A 24,823-nucleotide genomic window follows, 5' to 3' on the forward strand; every position below is an offset into this window, starting at 1 on the left:
ATTGGAACCCGTTCGTCCATCCGGGTTCTTGTTATCTGCCTTAGGACTTTCATCAGGCGGCACTCTCGCTTTGTGATCTACTACTCTCTGCACTGTGCCGACTGGCCTCCGTTTGTTTTTGGTTGGTACTGAACGATCTGTCACTTTGCCCTCAGGTCCTACGTCTTCAGCATGCCTTGGCTTGTTTGCTTGATTGGGCACCCCTCGGCAAGGTCTTTTTAAAATTACTGAAGATTTTTTCACGGTGCCTTTCAGTTTTCTCTCGCGCTACCCCTCTTCTTAATATCATCACTTTTCGCCAGACATTTTCTACCTTTTCATCCACGGTACTCTATCATCTTCTCTCTTGTCACTATCAACTTTGCTAGATGCTTTGAGAGCACTGTTATTTCTGGCCTGCATCTTTTCTTCTTTTCTTTCTTTCTTGTCCTCATTACCAAATCGTAACAACTTTGACTCGATTTCTTGAGCCTCACTTGGCTGTCTAATACGCATCACAACCGCGCTCAGCGCGCCAAAAAGACATCTTTGCGGCTCGTGTTGATCCATCATGTCGAAGATCAAGGCCGGAGCCGACCCGGCTCTGGATGATCTCCTCTATTTGGTGCACCATGTCTTTTTACCGCCCAAGCTCCCCAACGGCGATGATGGCTCCCCCAAGAAGGAGGCCGCGATGCTGTCGACCGCCCATGATGCACTCGTCGAATTCAAGGATCTTGTCTCGCAAGATCAACGCGCTGCAGTGGCATCTGTGGCCAGCATGGTACAGGCAACGATCAGTGTTCGGGCCCAAGGCACTGTCCAGCTCGATGAGGGCGAGCTCAATGCTGCCATCCTGGGGATGATAAACGGAGAGCTAGGTGTGTTCAGGACAAAACTTAACATTCCCCTCTTTTTTTCTTTCTTTTTTTGGTTGAACCATTTTGATTGACTTTTATTTCTTTGCAATAATAATTAGGAACCGTGGCACTCCATATCGTTAAACAAAATGCCGGGGTCATAATCACTAGAACTCCAGACAAGATGCAACTCGACCTTTTTGAACTGAGCCCACGCAACAAAGACACGATGGCCTCCGCTGGGAGGCTTCGGCGCTATTTTCCAGGTGTTGCAATCGCCATGCGCATGGACGACTTTCTGAGCAAAACTGACTTTGCCTCGTCTGTTTCATCCATGCTCTATAAGCTTGTATCTTCCACAACACCTGGTTCTCAGCCCAAAGTGATGAAGGCAGGGCAATCTCATGTTGAGGAGCGCGACACCGCCAGCCCGCACCACGTCACCGAGTTTATCACGGCTTTCCTAGACCGTGTGACAAAGCCGGTCAAGGACGCAGGGCTTTGGAAGAACACACGAGACGAGATTATGTGGAATGATGCCTTCATGCCCTGGAGGCGTTCGCCACTATGGCTGCTACTTCGTGTCTCTATGCAGCTCGTTTGGTATCGACAATCGCCAGATGATGGACTGGTCATGTACAAGGCCTTCATGCTCTATTTGTTTGCCCGGATCCTACGTACGGCGGCGACAACTCGCCTGGACAGCGACTACCTGGAGGTCATGCGGCTAAAAGTAGCTCGTCGACGGCTCAAGCTGACCAGCGTTCAAGGTTCTTTCTCGCAATTCAAGCTGCCGGAATCCATCCTCCAGGCGGTTGATGGGTCTTTGATAGGTGCAATGAACGAGCTTTGCTAGCGTCAACAGCAAGTCTTTGCCTCTTTGACGCCGCCCAACAACCTCTTGCAGCTTGAGAAGCTTGACCTTGAGGAAGATGTCCTTCACTCACTCCCCATGCTAGACTCATTCCTTGAGTCGATAGAAGCCCGTGAACAACTCTCGACCCAGGGCACGTTCAAACAGAGTCCTCACCTATCGGCTTTTCCGAGTGATGCGTTGCCACGCGTCGCTAGGATCACTATGCCGCAGGAGTACGTTCTTTTCAACATCTACTCGGTCGAAGCATGGGTCGCAAGTCACCTCGAGGACTGGATAGCCAAGCATATTGATGAGGAAGACACCTGTTCCAAGCTTTCCACCCTTATTTCTGATTATCAATCCACAGCAAATTCGGTTTATCAGGGGAACCCAGAGGGTGTTTCGATGACTAATTTGACCATCATGGAGCTCTGGGTCGCTTGCGACAAGTCGGCCATCCACCAAAACGCACTTCTGCGCGAGTATTGGCCTCAAATACCGGCGCGCCTGTTGCAGTATGTGGTTTTGCCTTTCAGCCAAGACATGGCCAGACTCGAAAAGGTTGAGCTGTACCTTCAGAAGAGGTCCCAAAATGCCGACATGACACTTCCTTACATATTCGATTCTTTTGGCGATCGAAACTCGTTCGCAGTGCGACATTATGCCCAGTCGCCAGCTCTACATACTCTGCTCTCTCGGATTGAGGAACAGGCGACTAGGCTTCAAGAGCAAAAGAAGCGACAGCTCTCCAACATCAAGTCCAAATACTCTTCGCTGAAGGCAACCTACGAAAAGATGGTGTGCGATGAAGGAACGGGAGTGAACCGTCGCGGCAGGTCATACACGTACCACCCACGCTGGTGCAATAAATGCGCCACCTATAACCAAATGAACTCATTGACGATTGACGTTTACGAGTGGCCATTACCACGGGAAACTTTCAAGGCCCAGGCCACATTGTTCGAGCTTCAGCTTCCCACGTCCTTCGCGGCGTGGCGAGATGCGACCATATTCGTGCAGTTAAAAGTCTTCGGTTGCCAGTACAATAGCGACGGCGGCCGTCGCGAGGACAAAAACGATCTCTTCCACTACCAGGCTCTCGCCAGGTATCTCGTCTCGCCATCAGGAGCCCATCGCATTGTTTTGTCAAGCTCGACCAAACCGCATGTCGGCACACACAGGAAAACTGTCTCTGTTGACCTTTCTGTAACTGACAGTGATGTTTGTCTAAACAACGGCATGACATATCACTTTTTCGATGCCGCAACCTCGACCAAGTCAGATCTCTCCCGGCTTAAGCTTACGAGAACAATGCCTGACGGCTGCACATACAAGTCGAAGGTGAAAGCTTTAGACAAATTCTTGTACCGGCCAGGCCCGAGGCCCGAGGGCCTCTCGTCGAACACTGTCATCGCGAATCAGTCTGAGGCCCCAGATCACATCTCGGTTGCCGAATTCAAAGCCCTTTGCTCGCTACCGTCAGAGAACAAGCTTCAGTGGCAGAACATCCTTCTGCAGCTTTCAATGCCGGAAGTCGACTTTCGAAAATCCGAGACGAGCTTTGCGCTCTGGCAGGTCATGTACCAGGTCGGACCACCCTCAGATATGACCACGCGGGACGAAAAAGCCGATTATGATCTCCGACAGAGCCATTCAATTGTCAGTGATGACATATTCTGTCATGAACTTATCGGCCGTCTTCAATATGCCTGTGCCCGTGTGAAACAAAACTGGGAGTCGTGCCAGGCTTTGGCGAACTTCGCCGCCGTGGGCACGCGAGTGCTTTCTCTTTCTTCTTCGTCCGCCGTGCACAGTGCTTGTCTAGAGTTTCTTTCTGAGGCTCGCAAAACTGCCTTTGCATGGCTGGAGAAGATCAGAACAGATTCCCAAACTGTCGCCCAAGATTTTCGACAGGAGCTCATGTCGAAAGCTTCCGAAATTGGTCTCATCTGCCTTTCCACCTTTGATGTGGAAGAGCACCATCTCAAGACGCTCTTGACCAACTATCAAGATGCATCCTTGTTTGTACAGGCTTGTATGAGCGTTCAAGAGTGTCTGCAACCTGGCACTTTTGCTAGTGGTTCAGTCATGGCTCTCTTCGTGGCAAGGTGGAGGAGGCTCTGTCACCGCGCTCTTCCGCTGTTGACAATAGCTGCTGGAGCGTCGAAGAACAACCCCTTCGATCATGCCATCCATCAGTACTGGCCAGAGTATCAGGAAGGCAAAAACTGGGAACCTGTCAGCTTCGCGAAGTACTGGATCGGTTCTAAAACCTCAGAGATCCATGGTCGATCTCTGCCCGTGCATTACAACCTTCTGACTGGCGAGCTACTGGTCAACGGTATCCCAGTTTCACGAGTCTCCTCGGAGTACAAGGAGCATCCAGCCTACCAGCTGCTATTTGGTGAAAGTATTTTGGATGTCATGCCTTCAAACTCCCCTGGAATGCAGTTCTCTGTTAAATCTCCGGTATCTGGACACACGGTCAATGTGGGCCTTAAAGGCCCTGACAACCAGGATCTTATCGTGGCTGCAGAGAAACAAAACAAAAGCAAGCAAGGAAAATCAGTCACATGGCAGCTTGTGCCCTCCAGGGTCTTTCACCTGTTGCTGCCTGTCTCTTTTGTTAACAATCATGTTCACTGGTACGACCCTTCATCCAATACGGTCGAGCTCCGACCTCTTGCGTCGCCGTGGACATCTTCCCCGGAGAACTGGGTGTTGTCCAAGCACGGAGGCAGGTGGAAAATACAGACTGCCACCCATCAACTTGTTTCTCGAGCAAGTGGAGCTTTGAAAGCCATGACAGATATCTTTGATTCCCTCGAGGATCTTCCATACCTTCACGTCTCAGTTGCCGCAGACAACTCGGCTCTGGACGTTGAACTACCTAGACTGCAGCTTGGATTTAGTGTCAGAGCCGGATCTACTGAGGTTTACTCCCGGCAGTTTCGCGGGATGTATATCGATCCTTCACAAGCGATTGACACATTGACGGGACTTCGCAGCAAGCTCATCCTCATTAACAGCACTGGGGATAAGCGAGCGATCCTGATCCCTGACGGTAAAGTCTCTTACTCTCCTTACAAGGACCAGATGCACGTCAGGGCCACTCATGTCCAAGTTTCTGTCGCCAAAGGCACCTCGGCACGAGTTCATCGATATAGTATCGACGAGCAGCTTGGCCGTCTGGTGGACAATGGAAATTTCAGAAGCAAGATTTACATTGCCTACCTCCATGGCCTAACCTCCTTCTGTCTCCCGGACAAATTGACCGGGTACACGGGCACCGAACAGGCGCTCATGATCCTGAGTTCAGCGGCAGCACGCTCTATTTTCAACTTGTCCGAACCCGACGGAGGCCTGTTGCTAAACATAGCATCACTGACGCCGATACGCCATTTTTATCCAGAATCCCTCCGGGAAATGCAACGGGTCCAATGGGATCGAAATCTGGGTTTTCTTTCACAGCACATCCTGTTTTACGAGAAAGTGAAAGTATTGTTTCGACAGGCAGACCGCCAGCTCGATATCGAACCCGCTTTCGTCAAGTCACTGGTTTCTTCGCGCACTTCGAATGCGGCGCTCACTGAGCGGGACATGGTCAACTGCTCCTGGTCCCGAGTGCCCGGCTTTGGCGCCGAAGCTTTCACGACATCACACGATAGAGCCTACCAGAGCAGGGACCGTTTACGAGAGGAAGTCCGCTCCAATGCGACTCTCGCAGTTTCGCATGCGCTTTTCTTGGCCAAGCCGGCTTTGATGGGCTCATATCGAACAATCCAAGTCTCATGGCTGTGGAACTTTTTCCTGAGTACTAACCAAGTCTTTGGGCCAGGAGTTGAGCTGCCAGCCGCCCTTTCTTACGACACAATATGGCTCGAGGGCATCAAGAAAATAGTCGCCCGACACTGGCTGGGGATTCATAAAGCCCTCAGGGAGAAGCGCTCCAATTTTGGGGTATTCCAGCTCATGTCATGGTTCTCGGCACTAGCATTCACCGCTGATCAAGACACACGTCCCATGATTGAGGTGCTTTTTGCCTTTGCTTCGATCCCAGAGGTGGCTTCCGTCGCGCCGCCAGCCGACACGACCCAGTACAATCTGTCTGCAGGTTACTCTGTCGTCCAGGCCCTCATCACCAGTGATGTTGAAAGCGGTGGTTATGGCTATAAGAACTCGCCCGAGGCCAAATTACCCAGCCTTCCCGATGAGGATGAGGAGGATGCAGACACGCGTCGTTGCAAAGAATACGAGTGCAGCTTTAACTCCAAGATCGCAGCCTTTGTCTCCTATCTGACGTCGCAGTGGCCTTGCGAAGTGCCGACAGTGCCATCAAAAATCGACTGTGCCGGTTTGAGGACTTATTTTAACGTCGATATGATCATGACAGCAGTGCGCTCAAGATGGAAAATTTGGTATCAAAATCACTTGTTCTATGAATACCTGACGAGTCTTGCTCAAGCCATGTCTCGACAGTCGGTCGGCTCAGCGGCCAAGCAGTTGCCTCCGCTTCCAAAGCTCGCAGCGGACGACCGAGTCGCCAGCGATAAGGGTTTCGCTACCACTGCAGACCTCTTTTCCCAGAACGAGCCGCCGGTCGTGACACCTGAAGACCGTCCTGTGCTGCGCCTCACTGTGGGCCTAGCCTGCGGCGACGGTAATACACAGTCAACCTCACCTTGCATCCGATCATTTTTGAAAGGTCTTAGGGTTGGCACATGCACAGACTTTGAACGGAAGTACCGCAAGGACCTTGATGCTAGCTTTCTCGCACTACATGATCTTGATCTGGACCGAAATGGCGGTGCAGAAAATGGGCTTGCGACAGCTAAAAACAACGAATTGCTACAGCAATACTGGAACGAGTGCCAAGATTACTTTTTGGTACAGCTCCGCTCCCTAGCTGCTTTCGAAAGTCTCGAAGGTCAAGATGGAGCCTTGGTCAACAGTCCTAGAATATGCCGTACACTTTTCTTGTCCCAACTGTCAACTTCCAATTGGAAACAGCTTCCTGCTGAGTGGAAGCCTGCAATCATCGAGTTCGCTTTGGCTCTTCACGATCTTCAACGTGCTCGGAGGCTCCTGCGAGCATGCTCCTCGGGCAGCTCGGTAGATCTCGTCAAGGAACTGCAAAACATTGCGCATTCGAACTGGGATCCTATTGAATGTCCTCAGGCTCTGCTTATGGAAGTCGAGAGTGACATCACCATCCGTTCGGTTCAGTTTGCCATTGCCCGGAAGATGTCCAGTCCCCCGGATGACCGAAACTCAGTGATGCAGCTCAACATGGGAGAAGGAAAAAGCTCCGTCATCGTACCCCTGGTGGCTTCTTTCCTGGCCGATGGCACTCAGCTGGTCCGCGTCATTGTTGCAAAGCCGCAGTCGAAGCAGATGTTGCAGATGCTGTTGGCCAAGCTGGGCGGGCTGTTGGATGTTCAAGTCCTTCAGCTACCCTTTTCGCGGGCCCTGCGTCTCGACCCGACCCAGGTCTCCGACTTAGCTGCGGATCTCACAGGTTGTATGCGGAACGGTGGCATTCTCCTGGTACAGCCAGAGCACATACTTTCCTTCAAGTTAATGGGCCTCGAGTGTCTGATCAATGGCAAAGAAGCTATTGGTCGCTCTCTCCTTGGGGGACAACAATTCTTTGACAAATATTCTCGCGACATTGTCGACGAGAGTGATGAAAACTTTAGTGTTAGGTTTGAGCTGGTTTACACCATGGGAACTCAGCGGCCGATTGATTACAGCCCAGACCGCTGGAAACTTATGCAAAATGTCATCGAAGTTGTCAGGGATGTTGCACCTTCGATTGCCCAAGAGATGCCAGCGTCTCTGGAAATTCACAATCAATTCGGCAGAGGCAGCTTCCCTCGTATTCGGATCCTCAAGGCAGACGGCCAGCAGGCGCTTGTTCATGCCGTAGCATCTCGAATATGTGCTACGGGCCTTGCCGGACTGCCGATCGCTCGTCAGAATAAGGAGTCACGCGCAGCTTTGTTCACGTATCTCACCAAGACCGAGCTTACTTCAACTGAGATCAAGGCGGTCGAAGGTGTGAAGCAAGGCGGGTTTTGGTCAGATGCTACCAAGGCACCACTTCTTTTGCTTCGAGGTATCCTCGCTGGCGGAGTTCTGGGATTTACCCTCGCTCAAAAGCGTTGGAGAGTCAACTACGGTCTGGACGCAACGCGACAACCTCCCACGCGCTTGGCTGTACCATACCGTGCCAAGGACTCGCCCTCGCCTCGATCAGAGTTCTCACATCCAGAGGTCGTACTTCTTTTGACAAGTTTGAGCTACTATTATGGTGGTCTCAGCGACGAGGACCTCTTTATAACCTTTGGCCATCTTCTCAAATCGGACCAACCCGACCAGGAGTACAACGCCTGGATTGCAGATGCACCTGAGATTCCCTCTAGCTTCCGCCATCTCGAGGGAGTCAACATTAAAGATAAGCCACAGTGTGTCAAGCTCCTCTTCCCAACTCTCCGGTATGCAAAAGCTGCCATCGACTATTTCCTGGGACATGTTGTGTTTCCGAAATACATCAAAGAATTCCCAAGCAAGTTGAGTGCATCGGGTTGGGACATCGGACAGGTTAAAACACGACCTACCAGCGGTTTCAGTGGTACGAACGACGCTCGCGAGCTTCTTCCCCTCTCTGTGGCGCATTTGGACCTCCCAAGCCAAAAACATACCAATGCGCTGGTCCTGGGTTATCTTTTACGAGACGACAACCACGTGTCGCTCATCCCACAGCGGACCACGACTGGCAGCGATGCAGACCAGCTGCTTACCATGGTGATGGACATGCAGCAAGAGGTGCAGGTCCTTCTAGATGTGGGTGCACAGATCCTCGAGCTAGGAAATGTGGAGGTTGCGAGGCAGTGGCTTCGCATGCATCAGGAAAAGGGGAATGCCTCGACCAAGCAGGCATGTGTTTACTTTGATGACGATGACAATCTCTGCGTGGTTGATCTGCACGGCAAAACTGAGCTTCTCCAAACCAGCTCTTTTGCGACTGCGCTCGACGTCTGCCTGGTATTCCTGGATGAGGCTCATACTCGCGGCACTGATTTGAAGCTTCCCGACAACTACCGCGCCGCCGTCACATTGGGGGCCAATTTGACCAAGGATCGTTTGGTTCAGGGTAAGTTCTTTTTTTTTGCTTTGTCTCGTGCCTGAAGTCAAAATTGAGAACGCTTCTAACATTTTACACAGCCTGCATGAGAATGCGTAAGCTAGGAAAGGGTCAAACGGTCGTGTTTTGCATCCCGCCCGAGATCAAGGTCAAGATCCTTCAGAGAGTTCACAAGGACGAGGAAGATAGAATCGAGCTGGCCGACGTTCTGCACTGGGCCATCACCGAGACGTGGATTGATATCCAGCGCAGCATCCCGCTTTGGGCGGTCCAAGGTCGTCGTTTTGGCCATCAGAAGCACCTTTGGGACCAGTCAAAAGATTCGAACTTTGATATCACCACCATGTCTCCCGCGCATGCCATCAAGTTCCAAGAGGACGAGGCGCAGACGATTGAGGATCTTTACAGGCCAGGTGAGCGAGACACAAAGCCTTGCTGTGCAGATGCATGCAGCCACGAGGGCGCGGCCAGCATAGTCAAGCACTGCGCGCAGTTCGGCGAGGTCAACTTTGATTCCGCCGTCCTGCAGGAAGAGCAGGAACGTGAGCTTGCTCCCGAGATTGAGCAGGAACGGCAGGTTGAGCGTCCACGACCTGCAAAGCCGATGACGCACAACCTCGACCCTGTCGTCGTTGCCTTTGCCAGGACAGGGGTTCTGCCGGCCGGGTCTAAGTCTTTCAAACCTGCCTTTAAGTCGCTGATACTCATCACTGCGGCCAAGCTTATCCCCAAGCTGAGCGAATTCCCCCAAGATGTGCTCGTCACTTCCGACTTTGCCTGCACGGTCGAACTGGAGGCGACGGCCAAGCAGGACCAATATCTACGCCCCGTCAACTGGATTCTGACTAGCACGGGTGGTGGAGGCGACACCTCAGGTATTGTGAAGCACCTGGTCATCATCAGTCCTTTCGAGGCACAGGCTTTGGAGGCCATTGTCAGGCATCACGCCAAAACCACTCTGCATCTGTATGCACCACGCTCAACGCTTGGCTTTGCCAGCCTTGAAGACCTGCGTCTTTATCCAACGCCTGCTCTTCCAGCCGAGTGGTCCGTGCCTAGACATCTCATCCTCCAATTGAACCTCTTCGCCGGTCAACTCTACATTTCGTCGTTTGCTGACTACACGGCCTTGTGTGACATGCTGGGGTTGGATTGGGAGGGCGGTGGGAAAGACGGAATGGTGGTCTGCGCTGACGGCTTTGTCGACCCGGCACTGAACCCTGGAAAGACCCTCAAGCATTCCTTCAAACATAGCCCCGTCGGTTTTCTCAAGGTGTACCTGACAAAGGTCCGCCGCGACTGCGAGTCGATCGAAAAGACCCATATGGGTAAGATTTTGAACGCCGTTATTCTACGACCTGAAGACTTTGAGTCCCCGACAGATGAATGTCGTGGCTAGACAAAGCCAGTCTCGCTGCTTTGGTCATATGTAGTGGGTGGGTTGCTTCTTGTCCTCCCGGCAGAATTTGGTGTTTGTAAGCCGCTGGGGTTATTGGGATGAGATTTTGAGAAAGGTGAATCGACGACCACAGCTGTGTGCTTTTGTTTAATTAAGATGTATGTGTTTGGACAGGCAGATGTGTGTGGATGTAGAAGGAAAAGGCAAGGGTGATTAGTTATGTGAATTAGCTACTGCCTATCATGGATGAGGCCACCCATAGTACATCGGCACATATGAAAAATCAAGTATGTGCTCTATTTCAGGCTTAACTCTTATATTGTTTGTGAACATGTCGACTCGGTCTAGCGCCTGACTTATTTTCCTTCGTAAAAGTAAGGGATGCTTATTAAGCAGTAAATGGCTAATAGTCATCAGTCACTCTTATCCCCTGGCGTTTGGTATAGGGTGTGGAAAGAAACCATGAAAGAGCAGCAGCACCAAACCCACTGGCCCCTTAACCGCTCTCTGCTTTCCCGCATTAGGTACATGTTGTTGTATGTGTAAGTATGTGACCCTATAAAAGTACAAGTCCCTGTTTTTCTTTTGGTATCCTTAGGGCTGGGCTACCTTTTTGGGCGAGATGTAGATATAAAAGCTTTTTGGTCCGTGTTTATATTGGGCGGGTCCTGTTTTATAACTAAATACAGGAAATTAAATTTGTAAAACGCTTCCATAAGCTTATGACTGGCACAGAGGGGTGTTTAACTGCGGGGAGTGTTTGTTTCTGCCACTCCTATCTTTCACCATCTTTTCAGTTTTTCAAACTAACAGCAACAGGCACCAAATAACACAGACTTGACTCACTCCGCTCCGTCTCTTTCTTTTCTTTCTTCTCCATTCATACAGCACCACCCTGTTTGTTGGCTTGATAATCTTTGATTTTGCCAGGAATCCCACATTCAAACTTCCCCTGAATACATGTTCCAGCTTCCAGTTGTTTCTATACCCTTGCCTACCTATCCTTTGTTCAACCCCTTTTGAATCAGATCTTAGGGATCTCTCAGGAGCGGTCACTATGCAGGAAAGCCAAAATCAATATCTTGCCTACAAGCAGGATACTAGGTACCTTCTTCGATGGATCATTTGCAACTACAATGAAATCCTCCGATCCCAGACTGCCAAGGAACAGCAAGAGGCCGAGACCAAACCAAAGCTCACTGGTGAAGTGACGGTCAAGGAACTTGTGGCTATGGCCACATGCATCGGCACTCAGAAGATAGCTGTTCCTTCATCCATCTTCAAGTGCCTGCGGGCTGTCATTAATGCGCGTACGATGGTTGCAGAAACTTATAAGAGCATTCCGAGTTCTGATGGTGAGCGAGACGAGCAGGTGGAGGAGTCTAATGCTTCCCATGCGTACTTTATTCAGGCACTCGCTACCATCTTTTCCTCGCTTGGTGGTGACGAATACCTTGAATCTCTCACGGGTACAACTGATGGCCAAGTGGCAGAGGTTAGTGAATCCACACGATTTTATCCCTGTTACCTATCAAGATAGCGTTTCTGACCGAGTTTTCTGAATTTAGCCTCAAGTTCCCTCACTCTCGAATATGTTTTCAAATCTTGATACCAACAGGACCACAACAAGTAATCACAGCTCTCGTGAGGAAGAAGATGCTGTTTTGACGGACGAGGAGACCGAACCATCCAAGAACAAAAAGGTTAGCTCAAGGGGCAAGAAAGGAAAGAAGAACAAGAAGGAAGACAAGGCCGCAGAACAAGACAGGCTACGGCCCTTGGAAGCCTACAAGCTTCTCGAGTTCAACGAAGATGGTGAACCAGCCGACTACATGCTCGCCGTTCTGCATCTGTGCCGCGATTGGATCCAGCTCAGAGAAAGACTCGGAAACAGTTGGCAAGCCGTTATACATAGAGGTCACAACATTGCCGGCGTCGCAGCTTCGTGCCATTTCGCCACGGCCATGATCAGGGAGAGCGAGATGGCCATATTTGTGGACTTTCCCGGCCTCGAGACTTTCCAGAACGTATTCACCACCATCGCCCGGGGGAACCAAGCCATGCCTGGCATGTTTGTGATGCAGTCGGCCGAGTTTCAGGGCACCAATAAAGAGTCCACAATAACTAAACAAGAGTTGCTCGATCCCAGGGAACAGTTCATGGTGAACGTTTACGAAGACCTTGTCGACTTCCTTACCGACTACAGATGTACCCAGAGCGGGAAGCCAACAAAGCGTATGGCGAAGAAGCTTCAAGGCTGGAACCCGGAGCTTAACCTGGCAGAGGCAACGGCGGAGGAGCGGCTGGTCTGGCGGCGGTGCTACACCATCAACTGGCTATACGACTTTGTCAACTTCTTCTCGTCCGTTGTCATCAAACACCACCTTCGCAAAACAGGTAAGGATAAGTCTCAACTTGAGATGGACCAGGTAGATTGGCTGAGCACTGGACCTTGGTTTGAGAACCGCAAGCTCTTCGGCCTGGTCGAGTTTGGTGGCAGCATCACCAAGCTTGCCATGCAAAAGCCCGGAGCCGCGATCCACGAGGCCATCGCACCGTCCCTGGTTTTTCAGCTGCAGTGTCTGGTCGACTCCTTTGTGGCATCGCGTGGTCTGGTCTACCATCCCTTCCAGGGCGCTGTCCTCCGCCAACCGAATCCCGACTTTTACCCACAGCGGGACATTGACGCGTTCCTCGACCGAGAGAACAGGAAAAAGGGCAAAGGTTATCTGGCAACAGCCGTACGCCTAAACCCATGGGTAGAAACCAACAGTCGGCCTAACCCCAACATCGACAACGTTGATGCTTTTGCCGACAGCTTCAGGGAGTGGTTGGGGAGATGCCCATTTGATTACACCGAAGCTGGCCTGCCTTCCTCTCGCTCTTCTCCCGACGGCAGCTACCACGCCCTGTGGGATCTGTCCCCCTACCTCTGCGGCGTCGGTCTCCTGGAGGCCCTGGACATTGCCCACTGCCACTTCATCGCCATCTGGGACGTCAACATGAGGCCCGCAATCTTGATACATCTGTACAACATGCTCAAGAACAGCGGCAACTTGGCAGCACCTGTCCCAGCCCTCGAGTTCCTGATCGAAAGCATGGGTGAGGCGTTCTTCAACGGAGCAGCCCCGTCCACCGACTTCCAGCGCCACTATGAGGGACTCCTGGCCAGGCAGATGAGCCAGCCCAGGATACGGAGGCAGGAGAGGGCTCTGCGAGATGCCAACCGTCGACAGGACTTGATGGCGTATCTGGACCCGAGCAACAACATCATCATGAACAAGGCCGGACTCGCGACCTGCTACCGTCGTGCGCGCTGGAACAGGATCTCCAACGCAGACGTGCCCCACGACAGCTCGTACGATCTTCTCAGCTTCTGCACCGCCGAGTTGGAATCAAATCTCTCGACAAGGGACCTCCACGGCGTCATGTCCGTGGTCTTCTCCCACTACCAGTTCCACTGCGAGAAGCCGTACATGGCCATAAACTGGCCAAGGATGGGCGCGGCAGTGTCGCTTGTAGCCAGTAAACTCACAGCAGACGTTCGCGAGTCGCACAGGACCCTGTTTAACGACCAATTTCGCAACGGCCCTGCGTTCTACGACTTTGAGGGAGTCGCAGCCATGATGAAGTCGGCCCTGAGTGGGAAAGACGATGGTATTCTCAAGACGATTTCGGAGAGCCTGGCGAAACAGCAGAATCAACTCAGGCTTCCTTTATATTGGGTTACTAGTACTGTCTACGCCTCCACGCCCGGTGCATCTGACTCTTGTTGAGTATTTGCGGTAGAGGGAGTTGGCAAACACCTGCATTTGATAGGTGTGTATGTTGGCGTTGGTGGTGGTTCAGGTGGGAGACAGAGCCTCCATACATAGCCCGCGTTGCTGCGTCATTGGCGATCGGGAAGACTGTTCATCTTGTTAAATTCGGGGTCCATTACACCCGGTAGCCGGTTCCGGTCATTACTATTTTCGTTTTCCTTTTGTTTTCAAACGACTGCTGCGCCTTGCGGGTAGCTCATCCGGGGTACATCTTCCGGCATTTCAGGGGCGGGGGCAGCGAAGTACAAATGGAAGCTAATTATACTGATTGGTTGTTTTTATTGGGGGCCAGCTGAAAGGGAAGAGGTTGAATTACTGTATAAGCTATTCTAAGTTAGACAGGTTTCTAGCTCAGCTCGGTACTGTATATGGAATGAGCTTCAAACTCATGGAGTATAAAAGTTGACCATGTGTGCCACTGAATCAAAACAAAATGATTGATTTGAAAAGGACAACCTGAGCAACTTGATTATTGTGATAATACATCTATCTAACACTGCAGCAAAACAAGATAATCAAATCAAATTTGTCCAACGTTACATCATGAAGGCCACACTGATCCTCGTCTCGACACTCCTTGCCGCCGCCGGCATCAACGCAGCTCCCAGCGAGCCATGTTATGGGCCTGATGGTGCAGCAGGTATGTACATATCCAACCCAATATTGTAAAACAAAATATGCCTCCCCTGTCGCAAAACCTCTAACTCCTCCCCTCTTACCCCCTTTTTTTTCAAACAACAAGGCGTCTGCCTCTCCAGCTCCGACTGCACCAAACAAGGCGGCAAGACCATCGACGGGGCCTGCCCAGCCGACGGCGCGGGCATTAAGTGCTGCAGCAAGCCGACCTGCGGCACCTCCAAGGGCGGCAACTGCCGCTGGACGTCGGACTGCGCCGCCAAGTCCGAGTCGAACCAGTGCCCCGGCCCGGGCGGGTTCAAGTGCTGCAACAGCGACGACAAGGGCTTTGGCGGCTACGCCAAACCCATCCTGCCCTCCGTCGGCCCCAAGTGTCTACAGGTGGCGCGGGACGGCGCCGGCAAGATCGTCGAGGCGTGGCCCGGTCGCGTCAGGCAGGTGTATTGCGCGCGCGACTGCCAGTGTGGTGAGGGGAGTGATCACTGCTGCGGCAAGGCGACGGACATGATGTGTTCGGATGCTGGGGGCTTGGCGACACTGTCGGGGAGGGAGATTGCCGAGTGGGTTATGAAGAATCGGGACGAGTTGAAGCTGAGCTATGTCATCTGGGGTCAGAAGATCTGGCACGTCAAGAACGACGAGGAGATGGGGTGGGATAAGTGGCGGACCATGGAGGACCGGAAGGATGTTACGCAGAATCATTGGTAAGTTTCCTGTTTTGTTGTGTTCTCGGGGGTTGGTATTGTTTTCCTTGCAATGACTAACATCGGGACTATTCGCTGTAGGGACCATGTGCACGTCAGCTACAGATAGAGTGATAGACTGGAGTATAAGCTATGATAGAGCTGATTCATTAAGGGGTAGAAAGCGTACCGGTGGTATAGATGGGGGTGGAGAGAGCTGGGTTATTGGCGTCATATAGTTTGAGTTTGAAATAGCGTCTAAATTTGAACATTTCCAATATCTTCCCAGGCACCAACAGGCAATACGGTTCACAAGGAACAGTAGGCGGAAGGGATACTATTATCACTGAATATTGCACTGTCAGTTTGCCTGAATCAAAGAACGAGGGGTATTTGGTGACTAATATCAAACACAGCAGCGTCAAGCCCATAAAGAAAAAGATCGAATGCTTTGTACATGCCTAAGGCTTCGTCCGTCAGGTTCCAAAGCTTTCCTACGGCTTCTGCTGGGTAAAAGGCCCTGTAGGCTTACATCTGACTTAAGGGTGAAAAGAGATTACCCAACTGCAGCTGAGTACACCCGAACAACAGTTGAGTACCTCAGTACCTGATTTGGCGCCTTCCCCTTGCGGATCAGAAAGAAATCCCAGAGCAAGGACGGCAGGAAATTAGCAACTTTGATCTCAAAGTTCGAGGCGTCCTCAGCCCTTCTTCCCTATTCATTCTCACCTTTTTGTCCAAACTTGGATCTCCCAGTTCCTCTCCTCACCACAACTCCACAGAGACATATCAGAGACACATCTACTTTACGCTTCCACTTCCAACTCTTGATAACATCAACCTTCAAGCATAAAAAAGACCTCCCCAACATAACAAGATCATTACCACATTCATCAGTATGGCTTCAGAGACCTCTTCCGGTACCTTCACCACCTTTGGCCTCAAGCTCAAGGACATGGAAGTTCTCAGTAGCGTGTTTCTCAGCTCTCCTCCCGAGGCTCAGGTGAGTTTTTCCTGCATCCAATCAACATGACTCCTTTCTTCCTATCTACATACACCAACCCCTTTCGCAGCTCAACTCTAACCGTTCTCACCCTGGTTACTCTTCTTAAAAGGCCGCCATGCTCTTCAACGTCAACTTTGACCAGATCGCCTGTCAGAATGGTTACAAGAACGCCCACGCAGCCAAGGTTGCCGTGGGAATCATCCTCAAGAAGACCAAGTACGTTTAATACCTCCCAATAAAACTTCCTGTTACATACAGGGCGGGGGAAAAAAGAAAAAGGAACAGAAAACATCACCCTCATCTCATTATTCCCCCCGCTTTGGGCACTAACACGGAGAAAAAGAAAACACAAAGGAACCTCCACCACCCCGGACAACGGCGCCGCCATAACCCCAGCCGCCCCCAGGAAGCGCAAGACGCCCGTCAAGATGGCCAACGCCAGCTACGACGACGATGATGACATGGACACCCCGGCCAAGAAGCCCCGCGCCCGCCCCAAGAAGGCCGCTTCTGCCGAGCCGGCGTCTTCCAAGGACGTCGAGATGATCGATCCAGGCGAGATCCAGACCGAGTAGGGCCGTTTTTTTGTCTTTTTCTTTTTGGGTGTTGGGGGGGGGGGGGGGGGGGGGGGGGGTGGTAAACCACGGACTTGGTTGATTCTTTTTGTTCAAGCACGGCCATCCATAGCTGTAATTACTCTGCAAAGAGTGATCAAAATAAATCAACCATTCGTGGCAATTCTCTCACGCAGCAAGAACGTAACACTATTAATCTGGTCAGGCTTTGGCAAGATATTTCCCTCGAGTGAGCAAACAGCTTAGTTGCTCGGGAGTGGCAAGCTGAGTGATGGTATTTTCTCCAGGAAAATACCAAGAATTATCTTGTCCCTTCTCACTCCTTTCCCATACTGGCGTATATGCATCTATCCTTGAGAGACCCCCCAATGCCTTGCTGGCGTCCGTCAATACCTACTTCATAACTTTCACACAGATGCTCTACATCAAATTATTCGTCTCGACACGTTCAAGCCATGATCACGATCCTACGAACAAACCAAACAAAGCTGGTTAAAATTAAACACCATTCGGATTTTTACTGGATAGAAATTTATTGGATATCACTACATTATTACAAAGAGCGTGAGCTCTCCCGTATTTCGCCAACACTCTCAAAACAAGAACAAAGCTCTAGCTGGAGGCGGCAGCCTCGAGGGCCTTGCCCATAGATTCAGTGTACAACATGCCAGCCACCGAGGCCGAGGTCAGGGTCGACAGAATACCGGCCATGAGAGCCGAAAGAGCGACCGAAGAGACATCGGCAGTACGAGATGGGGCAAGCTGCGAGAGCACACCGATCTGTGTGCCGAGAGATCCAACGTTTCCAAAGCCCTGGGGGTTGAAAGGAGACCATGTTAGTTCGTGATGCTCCTCTGTTTGTTGAATGCAATGCCTAGTAGGCAAGGAAGTAGTACTTACACAGATGGCGTAGGTTGCAATAAGCTTGGAGCGTTCAGACATGGTGGCGTATTCACCGGTCGCGTCGGCCAAGGCCAAGAAGGCAACAAACTCGTTTTGGATAACCTGGTTTTTTTGTTGTTAGCTCAACTTCCTGTCATCTACTTCCTGTGGCATGCAATAGTGTATTCCTTACCTTGATGCCAATCAGCCTGGCGACACGCAAGCAGTCTTGTCCGGGAACACCCAACAGCCAAGCGATAGGGAAGAAAATATATCCAAGAATCAAGTTGATGGAAAGCTTCTGTCCTCCAAAGTATCCAATATCAAAGTAGACACCGATCCAGCCTATATTTCTCTCGTTAGCAATCGTCGAAATAAAGCCCCTCGCAGGACCAGTAACCTAGTAGGAGGCAGGTAGAAATTCGGGCTACTCACCAAGAATACCATCGATCATGGCAACAAAGGCAATGATACAAAGCAGTGTTGAAACGATCATTCCGGCAATCTTCAGACCGAGCCATGCACCGTTGGCGAAAGCCTCAAGAGCATTAGAAGCAGGGGACTCCTCCTTGGGAATGACAGAGTTGCCGGCAGTGAGCGACTGCTCGGTCTCGGGGTAACGCATCTTGGAGACGGCAAGGGATGCGGGGATACTCATGATGCACGAGGACACCAGAGCCTGGCGGTTGAGACCGAGACCGATGTAGGCGACGAGCACGGAACCAGCAATGGTGGCGAAACCGCAGGTCATAACCTGGTGCAGCTCGGCCTTGGTCATGTAGGGCACAAACGGCTTGACCAACATGGCAGATTCACCCTGACCAATAAAAGGAGTGGCTGAGGCGACAACGGCCTCGGCACCAGACACGCGCAAGCTCCAGAAGAAGAACTTGGCGAACTTGCCAATGAACCATTGAATGAGTCCGACGTAGAAGAGCAGCTGGACCAAAGCCACGAAAAAGATGATGGCAGGAATGACACTGGTGAGGAACCAACCCTTGTTAGGAACGCTAGAGTCGGTCAAGAAGGTTACTCCATCGTTGGCAAAGCCAAGCAGAGAGCGAGCGAGGAACGAAATGAACTCGAAAATGTCGAATCCAGCTTGGGACCTGAGCACAAAGATTGCAATGATGAACTGAGTCAACATGCCACCAATGACCGTATGCCAGGGAATGGCCCTCCAGTTGCGGGACGTGGCCGTCAGGAACGCAATCATAACCAAGAGACCAAATATAGAGATGGCACGGTTGGCGCGAGTGTTTTCTGCCTCTTCGGGGGAAACCATTGAGCCGACCAGGAAGACGCCCAATGTTCCCAGTCCTGCAAGGGGCTGGTGCAGCTTCTTCGGGATAATATCGTAGAGGCGAACAACAGTGTTGTTCCAAACTATGCCGAGGGGTGTCATTACAACCGACGTCGGTGCGTGGTTGAAGAAGATGCGAAGAAGAACGGCGATGTAGAACAGCATAGGCTTAAGCCAGCCGTAGTTGTCGGAGCGGCGGATACCATTGTGAGCGGTGATGCCGTAGATGAACCACCTGTTAGATGCAATGAGTATCTGCTCAATATGAAGCAGGGGGCAGGGTATTTTGCCGTGGTGCACGCATCTTTGAGACCAAGGCGCGCGCACTTGCAACATCCCACGAAATATACATACACGGTGAAGAAAACAAAAACCAGGGCCTCAATGGCAATCTTGATTATAGTGCGATGGCGGCGGTAAAACAGCCTGACCTTGCTGGGGTTCTCCTCAGGCTGGGTCTGGTTCGCATCGACGGTGTCGCTGGAGCCTTTTTCGGCATCAATATACCGAGGAGCAGCCTTGGGATCACTGTCGCGGCGCGAGGACAAAGAGGCCTTTTCGTCGTTGTACGCAGGCGCATTGGTTTGCGGCTGGGTACCCTGGGCGGGAGTAATATGGTCTGCCGTGTTGGCACCTGGAGTGGTGTTTGCACCAAGCGTAGTGTTGGCACCCGGGGTGGCATAGACGCTGGGGGTCTCAGTGGCAGTGGTGGCCGTGCGCTCAGCCGAGGGCCGGCGTGACGCCGTCTTGTCGTCAGTAGCCGGAGCACTCATGATGAATGTTCAAGCTGTCTGTCTGGCTGCTTGCTAGGCGCTCTTCGTTGAGGAGGAGGCTCCTTGTGCTGCACAAATTCACAAAGGGATCCAAAAGGACGGACGGACGGACAAGAGAAGGACAGGGACACGCGACCCAGGCCCTAAGGGTTTGTGGAGCGCGACGGCGCGCCTCTTAAACAAGAGAGAAAAAAAAAATCATAGACGATAAGAAGTCGTGTGTCCCCTCTCCAAAATTGGCTTCCCAAGGCCCAGCCGACAGGGGGGTCCCTCCACCCCGCCACCAGGGTTCCTTCTGCACGGTATTATTCGTACTAAAGCTGCAGTGATTCGGCAGCTCAAAGTGGAGCGAGGACTCTGTTGGTGACCGAAGGCAAACCCCCGACACTCAGGCTACTCAGCAAGTCAGCAGATTGTACTACGGTATGGGCCTGCCATTCGATAGCCATGATAAGAACCATTGCCAAAGTGGGGATTTTGAGCGATTACCTTCCCAAAAAAGTCCTTGGTCCGGCGCAATCTCAAAACCAACACGGCCTATCATTGCATTCGCTTTTGCCGTTCCACCCTCGTGGGATTGCTCCCCCCGCAATTGGCACTCCGTTAGCCTCCTGCAAAATTTTCGGTGTATCCGAAACCCAGAACCGTCGCCACCCGAGTCCAGGCCCAGGCCGCCGTTCTGTCCAATTAAGCGATTGATTTGATGGATATGCGAAATCATCCAGAAGCACAAGTGTTTGTCGAGATTACCTCTTTAGAAACGCCAAGAACCAATGGCCGTCCCCATGGGGATGCAAAAGCCCGAGCTGGGTTGAGGCGAATTAAAAAGAAGGGTTCCTACGGTCTCGGCCGCACCTGCGATAAAGAATAAAGTTCAGCTCCTGCAAATACTCCCTTTTTGGTGGGTTTTTTTTGGGCCGAGATCGAACCTATCAGTATCACGTGTTCCAAAAATTATAGCAACGTCGCACAAGTCAGGCAAGGTCTCCAAGCACCCGACCAAACCCACACTCCGCGTCACTTATGTGGGCCAAGGGCAATGACCTGACGTAAAAATCACGGATCGACGAACCCCAATGCAGCCGACAGCCGAGTTAGATGATATTTAGTTTGATTTGTGCGTCCATGATGTTTATTGAACAGCCTAGTGCAGAATGCGTTGTTGAGAATTGAGACTTGTGCAGAGAATCGTGACCTTGTGCGGGTCAGAATGTTCAATAGATCTAAATGCGTCGTATTCCACCCACCCAAGAAAGAGATGGGGATTGGTACGTGGACCTACTACAATACCTACCTATCTTCGTATCAATTCCAGATAAGGTCCCGCGAGTAAAATGAATTCAGGGTCGTTAGATGTTGGCTTGGCTTGCTGACTGTGTTCGCACTCTACGCCTTTCCTTCGCTTTTCTTGAGTTCAATGCCTCTTGCCTACCTTTGGTACCTACCTAGAGGTACTTTTACTAGGTACTATGTCGGCGAATTGCTCTTGATTAAGTCTTCCACCATTTAGCTCCAATAAGATATCGGTCATCTGGGTGAACAACCGACTCATCACGTGACATTTTACTTTGCAATCCGCAATTAGCGCCATGTATTACAATACCTGCTTGCTTCGTACTTCTTCGGCTGTGCCGTGACCGCAAAGGGATATGGAGTTTTCCATCAGAAGCGCCCAGGACGATTCATACTTTGTCGGTCTGTGTTTGAAGATATGCTGATCTCTATTGAGCAACCAGACAAAGATACGGCGCTTGGTTGCACTTCGATGAATGAGGGATCAGGCAGAGATAGGGAGTAGACCTGAAGATACAGCATGGCTTGGATAAGAGTATGAAGGTCTCAACTGACTCCTCCATCAAAGGCGACTCGACACTCTTATTTTTACACTGGAAGCTGTCGCAACTGCCAAAAAGCTTTGCAGTGTACAGAGACCTAACGCACCTACCCTATCAAGGTATTGGCGTGACTGACTTTTTTGTACTTTCCTATTTGGCTCGTCACCTACCTCCCTACCTTATCTATACCTAAGGTACCTACCAAACTGAGGTACATGGCAGGACAATTTCCTTCATGGCTCTCCAAAATGATTGCTTTACAGCTTGACAACGAAGTCGCTACAGTTTTCCTCCCAGAACTTTTATCCTGCTCAACTTATTAGATCAACGCTCAAACCAATCACGTAGTAACAACCCCTTTTCTTCATCTTCGCCTGGCATTATCAACCTCTTCTGGTTCTTGTAAGACTCCAACTACGCGGCATCCAATATGCCCTGCCTTCCCTTGCCCTTCGAGCTGTGGCTTGCAATCCTGGAGCCCATGGCCCAGGAGGTCGTAACCGCCAAGCGCAGTAACCGATTCATCAGGCCCGGCTATGGCGCTCTGGCTTCCGTCTGCCGCCATTGGCAACTCATTTTCGAGCCGAAGATCTTCGAGCGCCTGACACTGAGAGCGGAAGATGTGCAATTTATCAACTTTGCTGTCCGGGAGCGCCGCAGACACATGGTCAAACACATCTGGTTCATCGTCGAGTTTAATATGTACTCTCCTTACAATTCAGAGCTCAACCGCCAAGACCCTCTCGACAATATTCCTTCGTACTTCTTCTGGAATGCGATCAGCAGCCTTTTTCTACAATTGAGCCTTTGGGATGCACCATATGCTCGGGGCGACTCAGGAATCACTCTCGAGCTCAGCATGTGGTCCCCGAGTGACAACAAATATTGCTTCCAGGACATCGACTTCGGCGAAGGAGATTGTCTCGACTCATTCCTAGATATTGAGGAAGACTTTCTACTGCACACTGTCCCGCTGCACGCACCAGCTCATGGTTGGGCTCAAGGCTCGAGATTTCGGTCAGCCACAACAATGGAGTGGCAAAAAATACGGCATTTCATTCAGTTTTGGGGAGACGTCGAGATGTTCAGTGTTGTCGCAGTGACCGGCCTCCTCCTTCGGCGCCAGACCAGAACAGATTTACACCACACCGCGTACCAGGCTATCTGCAACAAGCTGCCAAACTTAGCTCAAATCCATTTGGAAATGTGGCAGGAGTGGGAAGAACCAAGAATCAAGGACAAGACTCAAGGTAAGCTGAACATACCTAGCCGCACGTATGGTTGATACGCAGTCACACTCGTCGCTCTACATTCTTTCCACGCGGCTGCCGACCGCTCCCGACTAACATGTTTAATACTTGGCTCGATGGCAGAACTAAGAATCCTCTTAGCAACGGCCTTCCCGCGCACTCTCGAGCGTGCGACTTTGCTATATGACACTACCGAAGCAATACGCGATGAATATGACGATGAGCTCACCGATACACTCCACAAGTTGCGCAACGAGTTGGCATATCAACTTATCCACTTTAGCCTATCCCTCAAAAGTTTTACTTGCTCTTTTATTTCCACTGCTGACGAGTTTTTCGATCATTACCTTTACTCGACCCACTTCTACAATCGACGTTTAGATGCTAGACAAACCGAAGTGGCTCGTGAAATGAAATGGCACTATTTGCAGCAGTTCACCATGACTTCACCGAGCCTGCAACCAGGAGCCCACGTGTCCGAGATCACACAACTGGTCTATTCTGCAGGCCTAGCAGCACTTGACATGCCCTTTGTGAGAAAGTTCCGATTATGGCACGGTGGCGACGACCATGCATCACTTTTGAGCTTCGAGGTTGAAGCCGACAATTGCCTGAGGATCCATTAGAAAGGGACCTGGTATATGTATGAGGACGCACTTGGCCAGGAAACGTGGGACTGGAATACTGATTTGGACAACATTGTGCCTTTCCGATATACTCCACTCAACCCTTGGATTGACTTTAACGAAAATGTACTGAATTGCGAAGAGCCGATTCGGTACAAGACGACGATACTCGATAAAGATCTGATCAAGTGCCGCGGGGATGCCATACATCTTTTGGGCCTGGGTCCTGAAGTTGTGCGTCCAATCTCGGTTCACCAGATGCGCCGAGAGGCCAGGTCGTATGCAAATCTGTAATTAGAGCTCAGGTGAATCGCGCAGAGGGAACGCCTGTTGGACGGGCATTGAGGTCTGGAGCTTTTGCTGTTCCATATTGACAAAAACTGCCGATCTTATGTGAGGCAAAACCATCTTCTTGCTTATTGTATTCATCATCACCGCAGGCGGACCATCGCAACGAGAGGAGTAGTATTTAGCCAATCACTTAGCTATTACCACCGAATTTGAGATTTTGCTTACAAGGAGTAGCTTTTGTGCACACTCAATTGCTTCTGCCCACACACTCACGGAGAGGATATGACGCCACTTTATCCTCCAAGACACTAGTCTAGTCAGTATCATCGGAAAGACTGTTTCTGTTAACCATATTTAGCTTAACTATTAATCGGGCAGCTCCTTGTCGACAGTTACAGCTTCTTCGGATATGAGAATAGCGTTTTAAATTCCTTCCGGGAGTTTTGACGCGGTCTCACAAGACTAGTCGGCAACCACATTAGCCATATCAATAATCCTGACCAACTGCGCTGATATTCGACTCTGAGGGCGGATTTTCTTCAAGAAATTGACCTTGCTTAATTGCTAGGCAGCAAGTTCAGCCTCTCGAGTCGATCAATCAAGCATAAATAGGTACGAATGCCAATAAATAAATGCTAGGTAGTCCCTGCTTCGTATCAACTGTCAAGAATTTCTGTCGATCCAATGACTCGGCTCGGGGGATTGCCGAACTAAACGCCCTCTCTTTCTTTTTGGACAGCAAGATAATATTGGTGACCTATCCGCCCGTTTGTGACTCCGACAAGAACTACGGCTGTGCATCGAGTCCAGACGTCTTCAACCACTGTGGGAATACTAGGTATAGAGTACCACCATGGATCATCCCGCAGTTTTCCATTGATGCAAATGCACAGGGGTCCTC

The 24,823-nt window shown here is 51.0% G+C and overlaps 6 protein-coding genes across 6 annotated transcripts; 5 read left to right on the forward strand and 1 right to left on the reverse strand.

Annotated features, from left to right (window-relative positions):
* Positions 1–550: 550 nt before the first annotated feature.
* Positions 551–10,241, forward strand: PgNI_06587 (uncharacterized protein; the record flags this gene model as incomplete). Its single annotated transcript, XM_031126609.1, has 4 exons — positions 551–860; positions 959–1,653; positions 1,696–8,851; positions 8,923–10,241. The coding sequence occupies 4 exons, from the start codon at positions 551–553 to the stop codon at positions 10,239–10,241; spliced, it is 9,480 nt and encodes a 3,159-aa protein (XP_030982011.1).
* A 1,057-nt stretch (positions 10,242–11,298) lies between these two features.
* PgNI_06588 (uncharacterized protein) lies at positions 11,299–14,017 on the forward strand (the record flags this gene model as incomplete). Its single annotated transcript, XM_031126610.1, has 2 exons — positions 11,299–11,736; positions 11,810–14,017. 2 exons carry the CDS (start codon positions 11,299–11,301, stop codon positions 14,015–14,017), a joined length of 2,646 nt encoding a protein of 881 aa, XP_030982182.1.
* Positions 14,018–14,605: 588 nt separating this feature from the next.
* On the forward strand, positions 14,606–15,511 carry PgNI_06589 (uncharacterized protein; the record flags this gene model as incomplete). Its single annotated transcript, XM_031126611.1, has 3 exons — positions 14,606–14,702; positions 14,805–15,402; positions 15,484–15,511. 3 exons carry the CDS (start codon positions 14,606–14,608, stop codon positions 15,509–15,511), a joined length of 723 nt encoding a protein of 240 aa, XP_030983091.1.
* Positions 15,512–16,279: 768 nt separating this feature from the next.
* Positions 16,280–16,962, forward strand: PgNI_06590 (uncharacterized protein; the record flags this gene model as incomplete). Its single annotated transcript, XM_031126612.1, has 3 exons — positions 16,280–16,384; positions 16,497–16,603; positions 16,731–16,962. The coding sequence occupies 3 exons, from the start codon at positions 16,280–16,282 to the stop codon at positions 16,960–16,962; spliced, it is 444 nt and encodes a 147-aa protein (XP_030982319.1).
* Positions 16,963–17,450: 488 nt separating this feature from the next.
* Positions 17,451–20,612, reverse strand: PgNI_06591 (uncharacterized protein). Its single transcript, XM_031126613.1, has 6 exons — positions 20,410–20,612; positions 19,502–20,313; positions 18,280–19,382; positions 18,038–18,189; positions 17,863–17,967; positions 17,451–17,775 (listed from the first exon to the last, which is right to left on the reverse strand). Exons 2-6 carry the CDS (start codon positions 19,918–19,920, stop codon positions 17,575–17,577), a joined length of 1,980 nt encoding a protein of 659 aa, XP_030983156.1. The 5' UTR covers positions 19,921–20,313; positions 20,410–20,612; the 3' UTR covers positions 17,451–17,574.
* Positions 20,613–22,185: 1,573 nt separating this feature from the next.
* Positions 22,186–23,631, forward strand: PgNI_06592 (uncharacterized protein; the record flags this gene model as incomplete). The annotated part of the gene is made up of 2 exons (XM_031126614.1): positions 22,186–23,005; positions 23,129–23,631. 2 exons carry the CDS (start codon positions 22,186–22,188, stop codon positions 23,629–23,631), a joined length of 1,323 nt encoding a protein of 440 aa, XP_030982317.1.
* Between the last annotated feature and the right edge of the window lie 1,192 nt (positions 23,632–24,823).

Source organism: Pyricularia grisea, chromosome I (genome assembly GCF_004355905.1).
Source record: "Pyricularia grisea strain NI907 chromosome I, whole genome shotgun sequence".
Lineage (NCBI taxonomy): Eukaryota > Fungi > Ascomycota > Sordariomycetes > Magnaporthales > Pyriculariaceae > Pyricularia > Pyricularia grisea.

Coding starts and splice junctions, on each gene's coding strand:
- PgNI_06591 (XM_031126613.1), bottom strand. CDS start 19,920: ATGAGTGCTCCGGCTACTGACGACAAGACGGCGTCACGCCGGCCCTCG. Junction 18,190..18,279: donor CATGATCGATGGTATTCTTG/GTGAGTAGCCCG, acceptor AGAGAAATATAG/GCTGGATCGGTGTCTACTTT. Junction 17,968..18,037: donor CCAGGCTGATTGGCATCAAG/GTAAGGAATACA, acceptor CAAAAAAACCAG/GTTATCCAAAACGAGTTTGT.